Here is a 23,080-nt window from a genome sequence, read left to right on the forward strand (position 1 = left end):
AAGACAAGAGGTGATGGCCTCAAGCTGCAGCAAGGGAGGTTCAGTATTGGATATTAAGAAACATTTGTTCTCAGATAGAGTGGTGATGCAGTGGCACAGGCTGCCCAAGGAGATGGTGGAGTCACCATCCCTGGGGCTGTTCAAGAAATGGGGAGATGTGGCACTGAGGGATGTGGTCAGTGGGCATGGTGGGGATGGGTTTCTGGTTAGATTATTTTAGTGGTCTTTTCCAACCTTCATGTCTCTATGATTCTATTGGGACCTGCCCCATTTGCTGCCAGTAAAGGTCCTACTGTTCTGATCAAGTGCTGTTAGTGCTTCAGTTTGGCTTATCACCTGCTTTTTCAATCTTATCTTCAACCCAGCGCTCATATCCATGAAACATTCCCAGTGCCCCAGTATCTTTTTTGGTGGAATTTATTTTATGTGACTTCTTCCAAAATCCTTTCTTTTCAGCCATGAACACTATGAAAACTGAATATTAACCAGCTCTTCCAAGGCCATGTGGAACTCATATTTCCTAGCATAATCCTGACAGTTCACTGGGCAAGAATTTTTATGTTTTCTCAAACATGTCATAAATTGGAATAAAAATCTTAAGTTTTTAAAGTTCCTTGTGGCTGAAAGCAGCAGTTACTACAATATAAAGGCCATCCATGCTGAGGGAAGGGACCCAGGCCTTCAATCTCTTGGGTAAGTGCCTGAAGACAAGGTTACAACAGGAAATGTGGTCCCTTCTCTTTTCACTGTACTCTTTCAAATGCAGTGCTTCTGGAGTCCAGAGGATTCCTTGCCTTCTGTCTAGGACACTTTGGGCCAAGCATCAGTTGGAGGTCACATTTTATGACCCAAATTAACTTAATGAAAACAAGATATGCCCAGACACAGGGAACGGCAAGACTTCGAGGTGTATCCTAGGAAGCTTTGCCATGGAGATCGAGACTCTTACAACTTTACAGGCACCCATGTGGGATGGCATCATTTCTTCTCACAGATCGCTCGGTTCAGCTGAGGTGTCTCTATTCAGTGCAATTGCTGTTTTAAATGCTGCCCTTTGTGATTTGCAAGATGAGGTCTCAGGTGGCTTCAGGAATCTGTGCTGCAGTGAGGAGGCACAGTTTTCTCTCAGTATTCCCAGGTAAGATAGCAGTGACAAGTGACATGAAAGGTGCATTTTGCATGACGTATGTGGAAAAGCCAATTACATGTAATTAATGTTGGTTAAATGCTTTGAAGATGAAAAGCTTTTATGTAAGTGTGATTAACATCAATTCTGTTGAAATGATTGTCTTTCTAATGTTTTAAGAAGCTTAATAGCATGCTTCAGTTCCTCAGTGTTTGTCTCTGAGATATGATGACCCCATACAAAGCATTCACTGGAAAACTGTACAAGAAATACCTTCAGTGGGAGTTGATGTTGGCCACAGACCAAGAATCAAGACTGAGACACTGTGGTGCAGAGATGATTCACTTGTCAATAGCTCAATCTCTTGCAAAAGTTCCTAATCAGCACTCCAGTTAAGTGATGCTTGAGTGTTGCATTCATACCAGGTCTTAAATTTTGAGTGCTCACTGCAGGATGGCTCATGAAGCCTGCAGAAATAGTCTGTGCAGATTGGGTTCAACTTTAGAAGGGGCATGATGAGGAACACCAGCTTACACTTAGCAGGTGCCTGGGATCTGGCACAAGACCCAACAGGCACCTCCAAATGGGATTTTTGCCACTAATTTCAATGAACTACATTGCAGCGTGCACAAAAATAAATGGTTATTGACTGAAAGCTTACAGTCAATTGTCTAACTCTGATACACTTTGCTTTCCACAGTAAATAAAGCGGATTTCATCGTAAACCACTTGCAAGGGATGAGAAACAATGTGGGTCGGACACCAAACAATAGATGTTCTGAGAAAATAGTGATTTCATACATTGGCAGCCATTGTTATTTTCTGAAAATGAGTGCAGATGTTTTAGTATGCTGAAATCACTCAAGACTTTTATGGCAGAAAGAGGCCATGGAGTAAATAAACTGGTGACAGGTATAATGAAAGGCATTCAGTTTATTTGCTTGTTCAGAGCAGTTTTATTCAAGAGAGCTCTGTTATGCCTACCACAGGCAAAACCTCGAGACCATCTTGAAGAGGTATTTCATTGGAAAAAAAGAATCATGCAAGACCATGTAGCAAACCTGGGGCTTCTGGATGACAATCAAATGGGTTACTTACGTTGCACCTTGTATGGAATTCCTAGAAAGCATCAATTTTTTCCCATTTATGAACACGTCACTCCTTATTTGCTTGGGGGAAAGCATAAGGGCTGTATTTCCAGAAGTGAGGGAAATGCCATTTAAACCGTTTGTGGAACTGTTGCCAAGAAAAATATCCAGATGTCACCAAACATCACGCTGCTATTAAATCAGCAAGCTAAATGTCGGGGAGGTCTGAAGGGTTACAGGTGTAGGAATAGATCGTGCTCCTTCTCCCCATCAGCCAGGTCCCCAGATGAGGTGATTGCCAGCTGGGTTAGGACCTTAAGGGAAGGTGCCCTAAGTTGAGCAATTCAACTCAAGTCTCTTGAGTTTTCCCTGCATGGTGGAGGCTGCAGGACAGCACAGATCACCTTACAGGGATAGAGGTTACTGTTCAGCCAGCCCTGGAAAGACCCTTCCCTCTTGGCACTGATGGGGGCAGTGGGTGCTGCACCAAAGCAGGGGAGACGGACCCAGCTTCACTTGGACCTGCTGGCACACGGAAGATGGATGAGGTCCTCAGGGCTCGTCTCTGTCAGCTCACGTGTTAATAATCTGGCTGCTTTGCCTTTGCTGAGATTTTACCTCTGGCTAATTACTTTGTCTTTGCTAATGCCATGTAGGGACATGTATTTTTCCCCCCTGGTGAAACTGGTTCCAGAAAATGCTCACCTTCTATGCAGCTTGCACAGCCAAGCTACTTTGTCTGTCAAAGATACCTTGGGTACAAATGTCAGCATCAGATTTTCACCCTTCACAAACACTAAATTCCCTGAGAAAAGAATTTTAGAGGAGAGAGCTGCAGCACAGCCAACCTTTCCCTCCTAGAGAGACGTGTGATAACTTCAGCTTTTGTTCCTCTGACCTGCCCTTGCCGGACTGAAAAGAGCTTTGAGCACACACCCAGGAGAGCAGGAAATCTCCCCTATGGATCACTTGTAAAATGGCCCAGATTGAAAAACATGCTGCAGAAAGAATGAAGCCTGACTGCAAAGGAGAGTGTTGTGGGTTTCTTTTTTTTTTTTCCCCCCTCTCATGAATAGGATTTCAAACTAGCAGCCAAAGTGAATCATTATACATCCTTTCCATATGCCACTTTCAATCAATAAGGCCTTATGCTCTGCTAACAATCATCCTAAACTATACCTATTAACAAGAACGCACATTTTCATAGTAATATTCCACGCACGTCACTGCACACAGACTGCAAACAGTCAGGAGTGATCACAGCTGAAGGGAGATGGAGTTTCTGGAACAACGGGCTGTGTGTGGACGTACACTGCAATGTAGGGGCTGCCACTCTTTTGCGTGTAGGCTGGTTTTTGTTTTTAGCAGCACATGAGTCTATAGATGGACTTTTTTTTTACTCTCTTTCAGGCTTAGGTTTACCTGCTGACCCTGCCAGTGTCCCATTGAACCTAAATTTATCTTCTTTTTAGTTTAAAGCCATTCCCCCTTGTCCTATCACTATCTACCTGTCAGTGCCCCTCCTGTTTATAAACTCCCTTCAGGTCCTGGAAGGCCACAATGAGATCTTTCCACAACCTTCCCTTCTCTAGTGGTAAACAAGCCCAGCTCCCTCAACCTTTCTTCATAGGAAAGGTACTTCAGCCCTTTGATCATCTTCATGGCCCTCCTTTGGACCCAGTGCAACAGCTCCACATCCCTCCTGTACTGAAGAACCCAGGTCTGGATGCTGTACTGCATATGTAGCCTCACAGCAGTAGAAGGGGACAATCACCTTCCTGCCCTATTAGATATCCCTCCAGTCTGGACAGAGAGTGTATCCACACAAAATTCAGGTCATATCTGATCTAGTCTCTCTGTGAATATATAGAAAACTGCTATAAAAGAGGTGCAGAGCTTCAGGGGTGTGGTACAGGAGGTATAGGCTGTGTTTCCTACTGTCTAACCTTGATCACAAAGCACCTCAGTTAGCTAACTACTATTTCTTTTATCTGTTTACATTGCAAGCTCTTCATGATTGGTGTTGCTTCTCCAGAAATACTGTGCTTGCTGTGGAAGTTATTGACTGAAATGCCACAGCTCAAGCAGCCAACTCTTACACCATGGCATAAAGAACTGGGTAGATTCACCCAACTAAAGCAAAAATCTGTATTTAAGCCGGCCACCCATGGCTTCTCTGCTAGTCAATGGAGAGCCACTCAATACAGTCAATGGTGTCTACAGTGATTCATCTCACCCTGAAGTAGATAGTTAAAACAGAGCAGCTGAATTGCACAATAAAAAGACTTATTTCTTCTTACTTCCTGAAAGCCCAGTGGCAGCCTGATGGAAATGTCTTCTCTGTGGATTCCCAAAATGAGACAAGTTTAATCTCACCACTGCCATTCTTCTGCTCTGATGCTCCACATTCATCTCAAGCATTTATCATTATACCTTTGTACACTAAGGTGTGCATGGAGTTAGCTGAGGGATGTCAGAGCAAGGAGTGGTGCCAGACCCACATTTGTTTGGCTAAAAGATAGAATCCACAGCCCCAAATTGCTCTGGAGCTTCCATGACCTGCTCAAGTGTTGTGGACACATGGCACAAAAAGCAACTTCTGAGTTTTGTATGGGGATCTCACCAGCCCTGGGTTCTGGTCATGCAGGAGCTCAGTGTCCTTATGTCCACATATCCTGTATGTCCTCTTCTTCGAGGTAAGAGCAATAGGATGAGAGGTAATGGACTCAGGTTAAGCTAGGGGAGGTTCAGGTGAGACATTAGGACAAATTTCTTCTCAGAAGGAGTGGCAATGCATTGGAACAGGCTGCCCTGGAGGTGTTCTAGAACTATGGAGGTTTGGCACTGAGGGATGTGGTCAGTGGATGATACTAGTGGTAGGTGAGCAGTTGGAATAGACAATCTTAGTGGTCTTTTCCTGTCTTAACGATTCTATGGTCCCAATGCAGCCAAGGCCTGTGGATACTACTGCATTGAAACGGCAACAACTTTTATCTTTCTCTCAGATGTGAATTTAGTCTTCACTTATTTTTATGTTTCATAACTAGAGGCTGTTTCTGTAACCCCTGTGTTGATTTCTCACACATAGTCTATGTGATACCTACCCTTCATGAGTAATCCTTGTGTGTTTTGCACGATTTGACATAAAAGTTCTCTGCTAATCAAAAGCTATTGCTGCTGTGATGTTTCTGTGCTGTGAAATGACCCCCAGTCAATGAAAGCCCCCTCCAAAGCATCCCTGCCTACATCTACTGCTTTGCGACCTTGTTTCCTGCGGGTGAAGGTGGGAAAGAAGAACATGCTTACCTTTGAGCAAAGAGTTGTGTGACTGTGGGTGTCAATAATATCACCAGAACCTAGCCGTGGTGTTGCAGTGCCCTTTTGCTGGCTTTCTGTGCAAGCACATATCTGTAATAGCATCATTTGTCGCAAAGACTTCACTTAGTTTCTTCCTCTCAGGCATGGTACGTGATCATTGAATCTTGAAGTCATTCCTCAGACAAGTCATCTTGTCTTTGATGAAGATTTGTAATCCTTGAAGGGCTGTTCAAAATCTATGCCAGTAATTTTTCATATTTGGAGGTATTAATGATTTACAAATTCCTGGGTTCTGTACTGGCCAAGCTGCTACAGTCTATTTTATATGTGGAGTAAGTACAAATGATCAAAGCAGAACTTCTGGCTTGAAAATGTGCAAATGCTACCATTATCAGCTGAAGTAATTACATGGCATGTATTTGTTTAAATACTCAGTGTAGCTGCTGACCCTATGGCATCATCTCCCTCTTTTGTAACATCAATGGACATTTTGAGAGGTTTGCATTTGCCAATGGAGCTCCAACCTTTCCATGTCCCCAGGCACAATGTACTACATGGTTTGGGACACGGGGCTGATTTCTTACATCAGTCCTCTCTGACTCTTTAGGAAGGATGGCAGCTATTGAGGTTATTGTATTACTACCCATACTCTACCCATGACTGCAGTGCAATCTCATGCTCTTGGCTGCTGTTTCAGAAACAGCCAGTGGGGTTGGATCTGCATGGATACACTGAGCAGAATTTGGAACAAACACCAGTGCCTGTGCTGCATGTAATTAGAAGATGCTTCCAGTGGGTGAGATACTGGAGGAGTCCTTTGGCTATGGCAAACCACGGTCTCTCTCCAGATTCAAATCCACCCCCCCAGCAACTGCAGAGTTATGTTTTCTATCCTGCACTGGCCACATCTATTAGCATTTGTGTTTTCATTTTTTTCATCCTTCATTTCCCTTTACATAGCCTTATTTTTCCCAGTCAATAAAAATGACTTCACTCTTCTTAATTAGATTTTTAAAAAATTTTTTAATTTTTTTTAGGTTTCCCATAGTAATTAATGCACTTTTCTTCAGCACTATAACCTATTACAGTAGTTAAAATATTAAATCATGACAGCTGCCAGATCTAAGGGACCAAGAAGCATAGGTTCTTCAATAGTCACTTTGTCTTTATCTTTTAAATTAGTTTGCAGACTGCTTTACATTTTTGGGTAAGTAATAACATTTGTTGATTTGAATGAGGAGCGATATAAAAATAAATTGCATTGTACTTTTAATTACACAGTCTTAATTTTTGTGGTGACACTCCAGGCTCTCATATAATGTTGTTTAATGTTTGCGTCTCTTTATTGATTTGATAATTTAAATACAAAAAAAAGATTGTTTAATTTGCAAATTTCTGCATTCAGCCTTGGGGTGCTTTGTTGATTAAGGAATCAGAGGAGTTCTGTCTTTAACCCCATCTCCATCATGTACACAGAGGCATGTACATTCTACACTTGCTTTTTCTCAGGCCCCAAATCCCAGCTACTAATATGGTTTTCGCCACTGTTTTGAGAATTCAATCCTCCCCCTACTTGACATTTCAAGCTAAGGTATGAAATAAGCTGCTGCTCCAAGGGGCCCTGGTTTTGGGAATCCTTGGAGTGGCTGAAGATAGCAGTGGGAAGATCAAGAGATCATTGGATGAGGTGACCTTGGCAGGTTCTCTCTTCACCCAGGAAGTCAAATGGCCTTACAGGTTCAAGAGTGGTGAGAGACCATCCATTCTCTGTGGAAGACACGGTGGAAAGAAGACCTCAAAAAAGCCAGCAAAATGAATGGGAAGAGTCCAGTTTGGTGGGCTCCTTCTGTTTCTGATTTTCTGCTAAGTATTTCAGACCTTCCTTTCTCCAACCAAAATGACTTCTCTAACCTAACTCTTCCATCCACCTCTGCTCTCTTGGAGAGAAGCCACAGGAACTCCATGTTACCCTCGGCACTGCAAGTCACTGTGTCAAAACCCACCTATGGGAGCTGCTATTGTGATGTTTGTCTTTCCCTTTCGGAGCTGTAGGTATATTACAGACCTTCTAGGAGTTAAGCAAAATTCAACTCTTCTTTCAAAATCTATCACCATAACACTGTTTTTCAGTCTCTCTTCATTAATGATTTACTTTCTGTGGAACAAATGCACCAACTGAGGACAGAATCATTATTAAAATCTCAGTTAACAACACAGTATCATTTTCATCCTTTCATTTCCTCCATTATTATAAAATTCAAGATTCATTTCAGCTATTAATATTAGCAATCTTTTTTTATTCTTTTTTTTTTTTTTTTCTTTTATTTTTTAATTTTGACCAGGCACAAATTAACAGGGAATGATGTTATGGAATTGACACTAGAACTTAATCCTTTTTTCTGTAAAATCTGTGTGTGTTTTTTTCCCTTCCATCACTTCTCTCCTCGCATCTAATATTGGCTCCTTTTGCATCCCAGTGGCTTCATTTGATACCTGGCACTGCTCCCACACAAGTCAACTGGAAGAGGCCAACAACTTCCCTGGAAGGTGATTAAAATCCAGTGTCTGTGAAGAGCTGAAGGCTGGAATATGGGTTTTGGGAATGAGGGAGGTGGGTTCTGGTCTTAGCCCTGTCACAGAATTGCTCTGTGACCCTGAACAAGTCATTTCATTTCTCCGTACTGCAGTTACCGTGTGTTTAAAATAGGGACAAGAGTGTTTGCTATTTATTGTTCAAGTCTCCAAGCAAATAAAACGTGGTATTTAAGAGCTAACAAATCAAGAAGGCACAAGGCACAGATCCGACTCTCTAGAAATCTGTCCTAGAGTAGCAGCAGACTGTGAGAATGGGGCAGAACAGAGATGCATTTTTCATAGAGCTTACAAATTGCTTCTGTTCCTTTTATAGCAGATCATTGTCAGTGCGTTCTAATGAGATTTTCTTTGTGCCACTGTAACACTAAACATAACTGATATATTTTTTTGCAGCATTTCACACAGAAAAGCTCTGCTTTTGTGCAGTGTTTGCTTGTCAGAGATAGGCTGGATTTGTAATGCTGTAGAATAACCAATTTCTGTGGTTATGGCACACGTATTTGCCAGCCTGTGTCTGTACCACCAACCATAGGAGCTGCACATAGGCTAAGTATGCACAGGACTGCTCTTGCAATCTCCTTCATTGCAGGTCTTCACAAACACTCAAGCAGTGAATTCTAATGATTCCATTTGCAACTGTAAGAAACAAAACAAGGAAATCTGACAAAGCTCTCCAGGAGGTCCCTGGTACCAATGGCACACAAACCATCCTGCAAGCCCTTTGACTAAAGCTTTCTGCAGTGAAAATAGCGATGGGTTCCTGTGCTAAACTATTCATAGCACTGGCAAGTTTCTCCTGATGTTGTCTATTGAAGAACAAGCCCTTTACTCACCCTACTTGTGGAAGGTCATAGAATCATAGAATGGTTTGAGTTGGAAGGGACTCTTAAAAGCCATCTAATCCCAAACCCCTGCAATGAATAGGGACACCCACAGCTCAATCAGGTGCTCAGAGCCCCATCCAGCCTGACCTTGGGTGTATCCAGGGACAGGGCACCCACTACCTTTCTCTGGGCAACCCATGCCAGTGATTCACTACCCTCATATCCAGTTTTCCTTATATCCAATCTAAATCTCCCCTCTTAAGGACACATTGTACCACTCCTCTTTGCATTTGCCTCACATGTGTTTGGCAGCTTGCTTCGTCTCCCCTTGGTCCCCTCCTCAGACCACACACTTCTCTCCCTGTCAGCCTTTCCTCAAAACCAGATTTTCTACACCTCCAATCTTTCTCTTTGCACCTCTCTGGGCTTTTCCCAGCTGAGCCATATTTTTCCCGAGGTGTGGAAATTGTTCTTGAGCCAAGGTCCTACTATTGCCAAGCTGAATGGAGAGACTGTCCTGTGCCTCCTGCAGGGTTCCTCTCTGCACAGGCATCCCAGCACCACTGTGACATTTTGGCAGAGCTGGATTCCCACAGAACTCGTAAACATCACGGATCCTTTCTGCCTGGCAGCAGCCCGGCCAATTGCTCCTCATCTTGTATTGGAGAAATTGATTTTAACTCCCCTGCCAAGGAGTGCAACATTTTAATTACTTCTGTGGATAAAGCCCATTGTTCCCATTCTGATCAGGACTTAAGAGATAAGTAAAGCAAAGCATATAAGAGATCCTGGAGAACCTTGAGCAGGAACCCAGGCCACCAGAACAATCCCATACTGTACTTCTGCCATACGTCCCTCACCCTCCTTGTCCTTGTCCCGTTCCACCACTGGCATAATTCTTATATCTTTCTCCTCTGTCCCTTATTATTGATTTATATTCAGATCTGGTGTTAGTAGTTGCAATCTATTTAATCTCTGACAGGAGAATAATTAAGTGTCTGTGCACTATCCCTCAGCACAGTCAGGATACAACTGGGAAATATTGGTCACTTGCTGGATTAGTGGTAACTTCCCTGATGCCTGTTCCTGTTTCTCAACACAAATGAGTGACATTTGGCGACAAAACCAAGGAATGAGATTGGAGGCCTTTGTAAGCAAGAGAAGCTGGGGGGATATGGGGCCAGCAAAGCTGAGAAAAGAAGTGTAACATTCTTTCTGAAGAACAAAATCCCAATTTATTGTACACCAAGACACCTACAAGTAGATAAAGCCTGTAGACTGACTGCAAAACAACTTCTGTTTGGTCCTTCTGAAATCCATGGGGAAAATCATAGAATCATGAAGGTCGAAAAGACCACCACGTTCACCAAATCTAACCCCTGACCCACCCCCACCATGTCCACTGACCACATCCCTCAGTGCCACAGCTTCACAGTTCTTGAACACCTTCAAGGACAGTGACTCCGCCACCTCCCTGGGCAATTTGTTCCAACACCTCACCTCTCTTTCAGAGAAGTTCTTCCTAATATCCAACTTAAACCTCCCCTGGCACAACTTAAAGCAATTACTTCTCTTCCCATTGAGAGAGAGCCACTACTCATACCCACCATGTAAAGAATCAGAGTGCAAAGCAGCCGATAGGAGGGCGAACCAATAAGACCAAGGTGGGTGCCTGTGAAACTTGTTTGGATGAGCCCATAAGGGAGTCCTGCAGCATTCCAAGGTCTGGCAGTGTAACCAGGAGGGCTGAACAGAGAGAGAGGACAGATGAATTGGCCCCCTTTGGCTGAGGGAGACTAAAAAGAGGTCCGATACATACTACCAAAGGGAGGAGGATGGACAGGGTGACATATGAAGATCCCTTTCATTGCCACCTCTCCATTTGCACTTCACCATCTGGAGATGGGTCTCCTCCAGACAACTTAGCTCTCAGGAAGCAAGGACTATCATCCATGGTGTAAAAGAAAAGCCTGGACCCAAAACAAACAAAAGAAAAATGACTGCACCAGTGACACCCAGTTCATTACTCAGTACAACATAAAAGAGCAGTGTTGCATCTGCCTTGCTCTATATATACTGTGGTCTTGAATGCTTATCACCTCCTGCTAATGGCAGTAGAGTATTTGCCACAAAAACATCATTATTTACCTTCTCTGGGAGAGTATTTTTCCTGATTCAAGCCTTCAGGAGTGCAATCTAGGATGCATTTGGCCCCACTGGGCATTCTTATACTCTTACCACTGAAATTCAGGACAAAGGCCAACAATCTGGGACAAGATGCTCTGGGAAATGTTTTATTGGTCCTTCTGCGTGTGCTTCGAGTGTGTCAGAAAGCACAAGGTAAGAGCTGAAAGCCAAAGCTGCAATGTGGTCCAGCTGGCTGCAGAGAGGTTGGATGGCAGCAGGAGGGATGGGGTTGGTTGAAATATCCCTGCTGGCGTGGAGAATTTCAGTGGCACGATGATTCCATATGAACCTTCTCACTGTTCAATTGTTGATGGTTTAAAAAGGCCAAGTCCGGCTTTTTAAATAAAACTTGGAATTTGAAGGATGATGCTATTCTGCCAGCTGAACATCAAGGGAAAGAGGAAGGCGAGGGAGCTGGAGAGACGAGTGTTTGGCTCTGTGTTGCTGTAGTCACCATACACACTGTAGAGTAGCTGTATTTTCAGGTCAAATAACAACAGCCAAAGACAATGTGAGCAAATCTAAGGTCTGACAGTGATAGGACAAGGGGGAATGTTCTTAAAAGAAGGCCGATTTAGTTTAGATGGTAGTAATTCTTTATTCAGAGAGTGGTGAGGTGCTGGCACAGGCAGCACCCATCTCTGGAGGTGCTCACAGCAGAGGTGGAACTGGACGGGCTTTGAGGTCCCTTCCAACACACACCATTCTATACAGAGTAAATGGTAACTGAAGTGGATGGCAGGACTAGCAACCAAATGTGTTCTGATTAAAGGAAGGTTGCACTCCTGGGCTTCAGAAACTGCAAAACCCCATGGGATCTGCTGGCAGGCATTCAAAGGAGTGCAGCATTTAATGCTGCCCTGACCTGATCCAAGCATGCACTGAGCCCTGGTGATGCTTCATGCCTTGCTCTCCAGCTCAGCTGTGTCAGCATCATCACAGAATCACAGAATCATAGAAGGGATTGAATTGGAAGGGACCGATTCAGTTCCAACCCTTCCATTGGCAGACTACTCATACCAGACCAGGTTATCCAAAGCCCCATCCAACCTGACCTTGAGCACCTCCAGGGATGGGGCATCCACAGCTCTCTGGGTAAAGTACAGCGGAGAAAACACCTGAAAGGAACCCTGTGCATGAGGCAGCCTGCTGGCTTTTTGTCCTGTGTTAAAGATAGAAAACACAGCCCTTCACCAATTAGGCACACACCGTCATTGCAGTCAGTCATATGATGCCCATAATCCTCCTTGTCTGAGCACAGAAGTCTCCATGCTGAGCATGGACGTGCTCTGGTTCCTGGTTGCTGGCAGGGTTGGGGTGTGGATTAAGGCTGGGACTCTGCTTTTTTTGGGAGGCTTTGTCGTGTGGCACTGATGCTGCCTGCTGCTATTTAAAATACAACCAAAAGAAAAACCCCAAAGAAAATAGCAAATTATGGCAGTTCCCAAAACTATTGGTCTAAGGGCATCTCAGGAGCAGACCCCTTTGCATGCTGTACCCCCCCCCCCCCCCGAACTGTCAGCACCTGATGCCTTGCTCTGTATCCCAGAGCTAAGAAAAGCCCTGAAAGCAGCAGTGTGTCTGCCCCATCCCTCACTATTTTTACTGGCCTTGCTGAAGCCAGACTGCAAAGGGCAGATTTATCAGCACGGGGGGTTGGCTTTTTTAGTGCAAAACCCACAAGCTTATTCAGACTGCAGCAGGGACGGTGCACAGCAGCGTCTGGAGGTCCTGGCTCTCATTTAGAGCTGCTGCAAATATAGAAATTCCAGTGAAGTTAATTGTAGCTCCTGACTGACAACTTAGGACACTGTTATACAAGGGCTGCACCGAAAGTAATGCCTCCTATTTTGTGATGTTGGCCCACGATGTCAGAGGTGAATGTTGGTAGGATGGCAAAAGAGGTTGAACCTTCCCAACCATATTCCATTACATTTTGTTTCCATGTCACAGATGGCAGCAGAGGGGCAGCTGGACAGAATGGTGTCTGATATAGGAGCGTCTGTGAAACAGAGGTGTGGAATTCAGGTCCTCCATGCAGAAAAAATGGCAGCCACTGACATTCATCAATGCTTGCTGAATGGTTATGGAGACCCAATGGTAGATGTGAGCACAGTGAAAGTTAGACTCCCTGCAATAACCCCATCATAGCAGCTGTGAAACAGTGGGTGCAGATTTGCACAAGCGTGGCATGCAGACTTGTTCATGGCTGGTCAAAATGCATGGCTAACAATGGTGCCTATGCTGAAAAAATAGTGTTTTGTAGCTGAGGATTTGCACTACCAAATAATATTATTGCGCTCTTTATGTCGGCTGTAGTTTCCATGGGAATAAATAAGAGGCATTACTTTTGGAGCAACCAATGCGTTATTAAGACCTTGCTCCATAGAATGCATTACTGGGAAGGACTTAATGATGACACGACAGGGAAAGTGAGAATTTATTTGCTCAGGGTTACTCACATAAAGTCATACACACATACTCATGTACACATTTCTGTTTCTCTTACCCAGAATGGTGCGTGCCTCCTATCCTACCCACAGCAATGTTTTAGGAACCAGTATAGGGAATGCAGCCAGAACACCATTTTGCTGCCTCGGGTCCCCCGGTCTGTGCTCCTCACTTGTTGCAGGCAATGTGGGTTTTGCTTCACAAGGCTGCAGAGCGATCAGAGGGGTTGCATCATTGCCCTGCAACATGCAAAATAAATCCACATCAGCGTATACAGGAGGAGGTAAAGGAAACGCTGGGTCCCTTCCCTCTGTATTTTCCATGTTTTATAACACCCCTGTCAGCATACATTGCCATTCACTGCAGAAATTACATCTCACCAGCGCTACAATAGGATTTGAAGATAAATGACACGCAAGCAGCGCAGCTCTGTGCCGGCTTAAGTGATCCCAGTACCTTCATCACCAGCACCTCCCATGCAAGATATTGGGATGCACGGAGCCCACTTGTTCCAACCCGTCACACGACAAAGACTGAGTGTCATATGACTGTGAGCAGCACAAAACCATCCTGGACAGATGACTTTCAGAGGGCTTTCAGACCGCGACGTGCGATGATGGCACCTAACCTTAACCCTAATCGCTAAACCCATCCAGCCCCATTGCCAATATTCCGGATGTTTGGTGCAAGTTTTCAAGTGTCCACGTGCCCAGGCTGTAACATTCCCACCCGCCGTACCCTTTCAGGTTGCAAGAGGTGAAAACATTTTAGCATTTCAGGCGGGTTAACACCCCCCTGTGAAACAATGTAAGCAAGGCGGGCTGCCGCCCAGGTGCTCAGGGATAAAGGACAATCAGGGGGATTGCTTACAAGGGGGCAAAACTCACCTTGGGGGCTATATGAGGTGCTGGGAAAGGGGCTCCATTACGGTGCTGTGATTGAAAACAGGAGCAGTGTTGGTAGGGAGCGCTTGGGGAGCCTGATTGGAGGGCTGCATTGCTCTTGGTCAGAGCTGAAGATGAAGGATGGAAGCTGATGGGTGTCAGCATGTTTATATTTTACTGTCTCACCCATTTCTCTGTTCTTCAGCTGCTTCAGAGTTTATCCTCCAATGAAACAAGCGGCCCAGTAGGAGATGTTGGCTCATGTTTTTTCTTCTCTTGAAGCTGTGACACTCCCTGAGCTTCAGCCAGGAACCCTTCTCTCTCTATTGCCCCCATGTCCAGCCCCACTGCACTTGTGTGCAGTCACAGAATCACAGAATGACAGAACCATTAAGGACCAAAAGACCTCTAAGATCATCTGGTCCAACCACCAACCCATCCCACCATGCCCACTATGTCCCCCAGGGCCACATCTCCATGGTTCTTGAGGTCCTCCATGGTCAGTGACCCCACTGCCTCCATGAGCACACTGCATCAATGCAAGGAGCAGGGATCAACCCCCACCTCTGACCTCTCACAAACACATCTCCATCTCATTTCCCAGCCATGCTTTAACTTACCCAGGTGCTACGACACACCTTGCTTTCTCCTGACTCCCCGTGGGCTTTGGTTTCAGTGCCTTTTGCTCCATATTTGTATTATTTTGGATGCTTTCCTGCAGCTGTACCAGCTGCAAAGTCCCCATGACCTCCCCATGCCATGTATGTAAGGTTCTGTGGGTGCCCTCCCTTTCCGAGGCATGGCAGCATGAAGGATACCGGCCATCAGTTCCCAGCAGCTCCACATGGGATCCTGCTCACAGCACAGAGCACATTCCATGGCTGTTATACATACACAAAAACCACCTTCCCAGAGGTTACAACCTCTCCCTAAGGTGAAGTTGTTTCCCAGAGGTGAAAAAAAAAAACAACAAAAAACACCCAAACCACCCGAATTTCTCCACGGAGCAAAGCGCTTCTAAAGTTTGCAGAGAACGATTTCCATTTCCCCAGAGCTTCGGGCACCCAAGCTGACCATTCAATTTCTCCACCCCCCTTCCCCCCTAAGACCCCTCCGGGCTCCCTATTTTCGCACGATCCTCATTATAATTGCAATAAATCGCGGGCGGAGCTCAGCATCCGCAGCGCTGGCGATGGAGAGAAGCCCGCTAACAGCACAAGGGCCCTAACAAGGACATCGCAGGGGCTCCCCCCCGCACCCCCAGCCCCGCATCTCCCGGCGCAGCGCGGCCGTAGGAGCCGCGGGCGGTGCGCGGAGCTCCGCGGGGTTGACGGGCAGCGCCGCGCCCCATTCAGAACAGCGGAGCCCCCGCTCCGCTCCGCCCCCCTCCAACCCTCTTTGTATCAAACATCCGGGTTTCCCCCTCGCTGGCTCCGCTTTGGCTTCTCTCTCTCTCTCTCTTTTTTTTTTTTTAGAAGCCATTTTGGACTCGGTTCAGTTTTTTTTTTTTTTTCCTAATAATAAAAAAAAAAAAAAAAAAAAAATCACCTTTTCTAACCCCCTTCCCCGATATATATATTTTTTGCCCCCCCTCCCAATTTATTAATTGATTTTTAATTGAACTCCCAGCCCCAATCTCTCTCCTCCTTCGCGATGCCGCGCCCCGCGCCCCCTCCTCGGGCTCTTGCCTGGACGCGGATCCCCTCGCAAAGTTTCTCCTTCAAGGGGGGAGGTTATAGGGTGGGGGGAAGGGAAAATAAAAAACGGGGGGGGGGGGGAGGGGAAACACAAGAAATATATAGAGGGAAATAAGAATAATAAAGAGAAACGGGTGGCTGTGCGTTGCGCGTGAATTGCGCGGAAAGCCGAGCGGAGGGGGGCGTGTGCGCTCGGCCTTTACTGCTGGGGGAGCCGGAGGGGCTGGGTTGGGTTGGGAGGAGGAGGAGGAGAAGAGAGGAGGAGGAGGAGGAGGAGGAGTGGGGGGGAGGCGGTGTGCGGTGCACGCCGCGCTCCCAGCACAAAAGCGCAGCGAAAAGAAACTCTTGGAAAGCGCGGAGCGAGCGGCGGGGCCGGGCGGAGCGGGTCGGGCTCTTCCTCTCCACTGGATACATTTTGCAACTGCGAAGGAATTAAATCCGATTTTTCAGGATTTTTTTTTTTCCCCCCTCATTTATTTTTCTTTATTTTTCTTTATATGTGTATATATATATTTTTATTTTTCTCGAGAAGAAGCACCGCGTCGTTTCCCTCCTCCTTTTCCCCCTCTGCTTCCAGCTCTTTATTTTGAATACGTTTTATATTTCCCCTTGGGAAAGAGGGGCACGCGAGGAGAGAGAGAGAGAGACAGAGAGAAACAAACAAACAAACAAAAACCAAAACGCAAAACCACACCGAGTGAAGGAATATGAGCGCTTCGTGGCTGACTTTGGCCGTGCTCTGTGCAACTTTGGGCGCAGGTAAGCGCGTTCCGCCGTGTTTACCTCTACGCTCGGCTTCCCGACCTCACCATTGAATGGGCCGGTGAGGTTCTAAACAGCCTTAAAAGCGGAGCGGAACCCCCAGACCCGTCGGGTTGAACCCCTTCCCTCCTCCCCCCCTCCTAAAGCTTTGAGATGGTTGTTTTCTTAGCCCCCTTCCCCCTCTCACCTCCCCCCTTTTTCCCCGAGCTCTGTGCTGGCAGGACGGAGCCTTGCCGTGCTGCCGCCGCTTTTTTTTTTTGTTCCCTTCGCTGCCGGTGGGAATTAGCGGCGATGTAAACACGGCGAGAGATCGAGGAAACTTTGAGGCGATGGGCATTGACTCGTGGGGGAGGGCTGGAACGGGTGGGGGAGTGGGGTACACACACACAGAAGTTGGGGAGCCGGGGGTGGCTCCGCTCAGGTATTGGGGCCGCGCGTGTGTGTGTGTGCGCCCCGTTCCTACCGGGGAGCTTAACCCTGGGGGGAGACCCCCTCCCCTCTAAAAGAAACCACATGGGGACCCCCCATCCTTCCCCTCAGCCCTACAGGGCTTTGCTTGTTTGCACCAACCGAGCCCCATGGGGCTGCTCGGCGCTGCTGGGAGAAAGTTGGGCAAAAGGGGGTGTGTGTGTGTGGTGGTGGTGGGGAGCATCCATCCAAGAGGGGTTTCTGTTGCATTGATGGGGCGGGGGGGTAGGGGGGGACTAAAAGCGTTAGTTTGTTTTTCATTCATTTTAATTCATTGGATTAATTCTGCCTTAATCGAACCGCTTTGCCCCCAAAGTTCAGCCGGAGGGGGGGGGGGGGGCAAGGGGTGAAGTTCCCGAAGCGGCCGTGGGGGCGGGGGGGGGGGTGCCACGCTGGGAGAGAGGAGAGCATCCCGTAGCCCTCTGGGGGAAGGGGCAGAACCTTGTAAGCCCCCCCCCCCCCCCCCACATCCTAATAACAACTGCAAGCACGGCCACGCTTGAAGCCCCTTTACCCCCTCTCCTCCCCCCGTTTCCCCCTCCTCTTATTTTATTTATTGTTTATGACTGCTGTATATTCTTCATGGGCAACGGCTATTTGTTGTGCCCCCCACCCCCCCCCCCCCCCTTCCGGCCCACCCCACCTTGATCCCTGTACAGACCCCCCTCATTAACCTGGGTGCTGGGCAGTAACTTGTTACGTTCCCTGCAGCCCCAGGGGGGTCACATAAACAGGGATGGGGGAGGCATATATATATAAAATATGTAATGGGGGGGGGGGGGGGGGGACACGTATAAGAGGGATACATATATGGGGGGGGGGGTGAGGGGGAGCACCTTTGAGGCTGAGCGGGTGCAGCGTGTGGGTGGGAGGCAGCGATGCTGCGGCCGTGCCCATCGCGGAGCGGGGAGTTCCCCTCCATCCTATAGCAAAGAAGGATTTGGGGGCAGGGAGGGAATGGGGGGGGTGGGGGTTCCTCGTGCCCCTCACCCACCCCACGCCCCCCGGTTCGGCTCTCACCCGCGGGGCGCTCCCGCTGCCGCTTCCTTTGTTCCGAGTGCCCATTAAATATGCGCTGCCACCGCCTGACTGTGGCACGGCGAGCGGTGCCACGCCGCTTAATTGTCATTATCAGCGTCGTTATGGCTTTATTTCTTAAGGCGCGCCGAAACCTGGAAGGAGGGTGGGAAAGGCGAAAGGAGGGGGTTAAAAAATGAAAGATCACGTTAATTTATTAGCGGGGAGCGAAGGCAGCTCGGGGTTTTATCGCATCGCCGGGACACTTGTGTGCAGCTTTGTTTCCATGTGCATGGAATGGGGGTGAGGGTATTTACGTAGCAGGTACCGGGAAGGCGCTCTCCCGGCTGCAGGATTCTATTACGTGCAGCAAAGAGGTGGATGGACGATGTGTTTTCTTTCTGTAGGTCTCGGAATCCTTTCATCTGGTGTGGTTCGATACAAGGGATGGCTTCCGGGTTGGCTGGTTTGTTGTTGTTTGGGGTGGGTTGGGTTGGTTGGTTGGGTTGGGGTTGGTTTTTTCAGCACGTTCCTACGGCTGTGAGGAGATCGGAGTTGGAGGAGAAAAGTGGTTGATGGCAAAAATTAATAACTAACCCCAAAAGGTTCCTAAATAGATCAGGTTATAAAAAGGATAATGTGATGGAGCATACCTACACTGACCAGCCCCCAAAAATATGATAAAGAAAGCCCCAAAAACGATCGCAATTCAGTTTGTTTGGAAGGATCCCCTCGGATCACTCAATCAGAGCTGGAGCAATTCCCTAAACCCCTCCCTCTCTTTTAAAGCCCTTTCTGCATTTCTTGTGCTATCGACCAGCATTTATTGACACGATCCTCGTTGTCCGGTTTTCCCTTTCCTAAATTAAGAAGAAAGGCACCGAGTCGCCGTGCCCCAGGTTGGAGCACGTTGTTGGGTTGCACAGCCAGGCTTTGTGTGTGTGTGTGATGTGTGTGTATATAGGGCTGTGCAAAAGTGGTGGGCTTTTCGAAATCCACTTTGACCTCCATTGTTGGTGCTCCCTTGGCTGCCCATGACAAAGCCAGCGCAGCCCGCTCTTCTTTGATCTAAATAAAGAAATAAGTCAAAAAACCCACAAAAACATAAAGGAAAGAAATCTGTTACGCTTAATTTTTTTTTTTTTTTTTTTTTTTTTTGGAATACTGAGGATTCATTGAGGAAAACATTATGTTCATTTTTAGCCCTTTGTTTGCAAATTTTCTGCAGCCCAAATGTTCCCAAATCGTGTTTGAATCTCGGAGCTGTAGAAAATACAGAAGGTGTAAAAGGATTTGTCTTGCAGAATGCATTGCTAAGGCGCTTTTCCGAGCCATTACATTACTTTTATTTTGGTGCAAGTTTAAGTAATGCCGTGCAGCAATGAACTGTGCTGCAAATGGATCTGCCCTGCTCTTTCACTGTCTTGTACTTATCCTCTTGTGCTTGAGAAAGGGAATAAAACTGGCTTCATTAGCTTGCTAATTAAACACAATGAAGTGCGTGGCCCAAGGTTAATGGCGATGGCCTTTAAAAACACAAAACTCTTGAACAGGTGTTGGGATCTATATATTTTTTTTTAATCTGTCATCAAATCCAGATAATTATACCACAGAGATAACCATTGTCACAGCTCCGTGGAGAAGAAAATGCCGCGGTAAAGATGCGAGCAGGCATTATTTTCAGGGGTGTTATTCATACAGCGCAATCCCCCCTCCTCCTCCCCCTCCTTCCCCATTTCAGAGCATCTTCTGCGCTCTGCCCTCAGTGCTGATCACAGATTCCGGATCCATGGACCAGAAGGAGACGAAGTATTTACACACTGAAATTTCTGCCATTTCTCGTGACTCTGAGCAGCCCATCCTTGGCCAATTAAAGCAGCGAGCTCCTGCTCCCTGTGTTAAAGCTGTCACCAACCTCCTGTCCAGTCTGCTCTCCATCAGCTCAAACACGCTTGTCAGGTTTTTTTGTGCTTGGTGTGACGCAACAGTTGTAGACCTCCCCTGCTGCCTCTGAATAGATGCTGGAGAAGAAAGAAAGAAACTGACCAGCCTGATTTGTGGGGTTTTGTTTGTTTGTTTTTTAATACTTTTTTTTCTTCTTTTTATTTATTTTTCCTTTCTCCCCCTACTATCTTCCACTCCCCGGCACTCCCCATGCCAGCAGGGACCAGTGCAGTGCCATGGAGCAGGTTGCCCAAAGAGGCTGTGGATGCCCCATTCCTGCAGGCATTCAAGGCCAGGCTGGATGTGGCACTGGGCAGCCTGGGCTGCTGGTTGGTGACCCTGCACATAGCAGGGGGTTGAAACCAGATGAGCATTGAAGTCCTTTTCAACCTGGGCCATTCTATGGTTCTTTGATTTGTTCTGTGGATGGGTGGGTGGCAGCTGGTGACAGTGCTGGGTCTTGCAGGGTTGGTTTCCCCACAGAAGTGTTGTGGGTGAGAAGGAACCAGTATCCTTGTTTTAACTGATTGAGGCCTAAGGGGACAGCAGGGAGGTTTGAGGCTGGGCACCCAGTGAGAAGGTGGATGCAGCACTAAGATATGTGGGGCAGCAGGCTGAATGGGAACTGTTGAGTTGTGGCCTGAATCATTGAGCACCTACTTGGGGAAAGGACTGGGTCAGCCCTGAGAGCATAGGTGAAGGCAATTCACCTGTGTCACTGGAAAGGGTGGAGCCTTGGCTGCACCTCTCTTAGACCTCTTTTCAGGGCTGACTGCTACTGAGGAAGGATCTCTTCCTGGAGATCCCTCCCTGGTGAAGCTTTTCCCTGCAAACCTGTGACCTTCTGATATAGGTGAGCAATCTTCTTCCCTTCTTTTATAGCACTTTTCTATCGTGCTGATCCTTCCCTCATTATATACCTCCAGTGAAACACCATTTCCCATAATCTCTTTCTGTCCAATTGCTGCATGGGTGTAGTGGTGAAGAGTTGGTGGTTGGACTGGATGATTTTAGCGGTCTTTTCCAGCCTTTATGATTCCAGGAAGGTGGCCTTGTGTGCTCTGTGCACGTGGTGTTGCTCATAGGAAGCCTGGACATCAGGAAAGTGAGATCTACAAATAAATAAATAAAAGGAAGAAGTCAAAGTTGCTGTGCTTCTAGGTGCTGGAGTGACAAGTGTTTTGGCTGTCACATTTCAGGGCTGAGTTGTAGAAGTATGTGTAAAACATCCTGCTAATAGCAGTACACACCTGGAGACACACTAGAGTAGAATCATGATTAGGTGGGACTCCATCAGCACTGCATCTCTCAGGCCTGCCAGAATCCAACACCTCCCAACCCAATGTGCTTTAGGAGCATTATTTTTAGCTCAGCATAATAACTGCGCAGTAAAAGTTGCAGAAGTTGATAAACTGAGGGGTCTGGAGCAGAAGTTTGATGAGGGAGATGGGGTTGTTCAGTCTGGAGAAAAGGAGGCTCAGGGGATATCTTGGTGCTCTCTACAACACTTTGAAGGGAGGTTATGGTGGGATGAGGTCAGCCTCTGCTGCTGCATAGCAGTGATAGGATGCGAGGTGATGGCCTAAAGTTGTGTCGGGGGAGGTTCAGGTTGGAAATTAGGAGAAATATATTTTCAGAAAGGGTGGTGATGCACTGGCAGGGGCTGCCCAGGGAGGTGGTAGAGTCACTGTCTCTTAGAGGCATTCAAGAGGCATGGAGATGTGGCACTGAGGGACGTGGCTTAATGGATGGTATTGGTGGTGGGTGGGCAGTTGGACTAGGTGATCTTAGAGGTTGTTTCCAACCATAATGATTGTATGAATTTATGAGGCAGGGCAGTTTGCTGGAAATACTTCTACAGGGAGCAGCACCCTGCTGGGAGGGAGCCCATCCCCATGGGCTGGAGTAATGAGCTGTGATTTGGGAGGGATGGAAGCCAGGAGGTGACAACCCATTGAGTTTAGGTGTAACCAAGACTCAAATGAAGGCCTTTTTGGGGCTTTGACTTCAGTGTATAAAGTGTGATTTACATGTAAAAGCTTTACAGCTTCAGATCTGCTTTGGGTGGACTTTCCTTTGCTTTTGGGGTGAGGAATGATGTCAGGAGGAAGACAGCGCACTATAAAGGCTCCTGCAGCACCCGCTGTCCCAAAGTATATTGGGAAGTGGGAACCACAGTGCAAAATCTCTGCTTTAAAGAGGTGGTGTTTTTCCCTTTTATCCCTCCTTGGCCTTTGATTTTAAAGCTAGCAGGGGGGTGTGATTTCCTTGCCTGGCCAATGGTGCTGCCTGGACTTGAATTATTCAGTGCAGCACTTGGCATTCTGCGCCCTACTCCCACTTAAGCTCTTTTTCGCTTGTTCCTTCATGTGGAGATTTTCACATCAGTGCAATTGGATGTGTTTAAGAGAGGTGCTGGTGGCCGCAGCCTGCACCAATGCAAGCTCTTCCTTCCCCTTGCCTTTCCCCTCTATTAACCACTGAGGATCAGCTGATGTCTAGTATCTTCGTTATTCCTTCACTCTGAAATACTTCTGGTTCTCATTAGTCATTTGTTCCTTTAAGGTATATTAAACAAAAAATCACTTTCTTCCCGGCTTTCCTGAATCTTGCTTGTAAGTCTTTTTGGAGCCGCTGAAGTCAAAGGGGCAGAGAAGTAAATTAAAGATGAAGCACTGCCCACATTCTGCAGACTCAGCACGTTTTATGCTTAGATTTG

At 46.8% G+C, this 23,080-nt stretch overlaps 1 protein-coding gene and 1 long non-coding RNA gene across 2 annotated transcripts in view; one reads left to right on the forward strand and one right to left on the reverse strand.

The window, feature by feature from the left end:
• Positions 1 to 11,229: 11,229 nt before the first annotated feature.
• Positions 11,230 to 16,342, reverse strand: LOC107308866 (uncharacterized). Its single transcript, XR_001552955.3, has 3 exons — positions 14,477 to 16,342; positions 13,648 to 13,828; positions 11,230 to 11,611 (listed from the first exon to the last, which is right to left on the reverse strand). It is a non-coding gene; the product is annotated as an uncharacterized LOC107308866 (long non-coding RNA).
• A 98-nt stretch (positions 16,343 to 16,440) lies between these two features.
• Positions 16,441 to 23,080, forward strand: part of ACVR2B (activin A receptor type 2B) — an 86,612-nt gene continuing 79,972 nt past the window's right edge. Inside the window, exon 1 of the mRNA XM_015853039.3 lies at positions 16,441 to 16,929. Within this exon, the coding sequence (XP_015708525.1) occupies positions 16,878 to 16,929 (52 nt within the window). The 5' untranslated portion in view covers positions 16,441 to 16,877. The remainder of the gene's footprint in view (positions 16,930 to 23,080) is intronic.

This window comes from Coturnix japonica, chromosome 2 (genome assembly GCF_054131305.1).
Source record: "Coturnix japonica strain WE chromosome 2, WE-NBRP24, whole genome shotgun sequence".
NCBI classification, from domain to species: domain Eukaryota; kingdom Metazoa; phylum Chordata; class Aves; order Galliformes; family Phasianidae; genus Coturnix; species Coturnix japonica.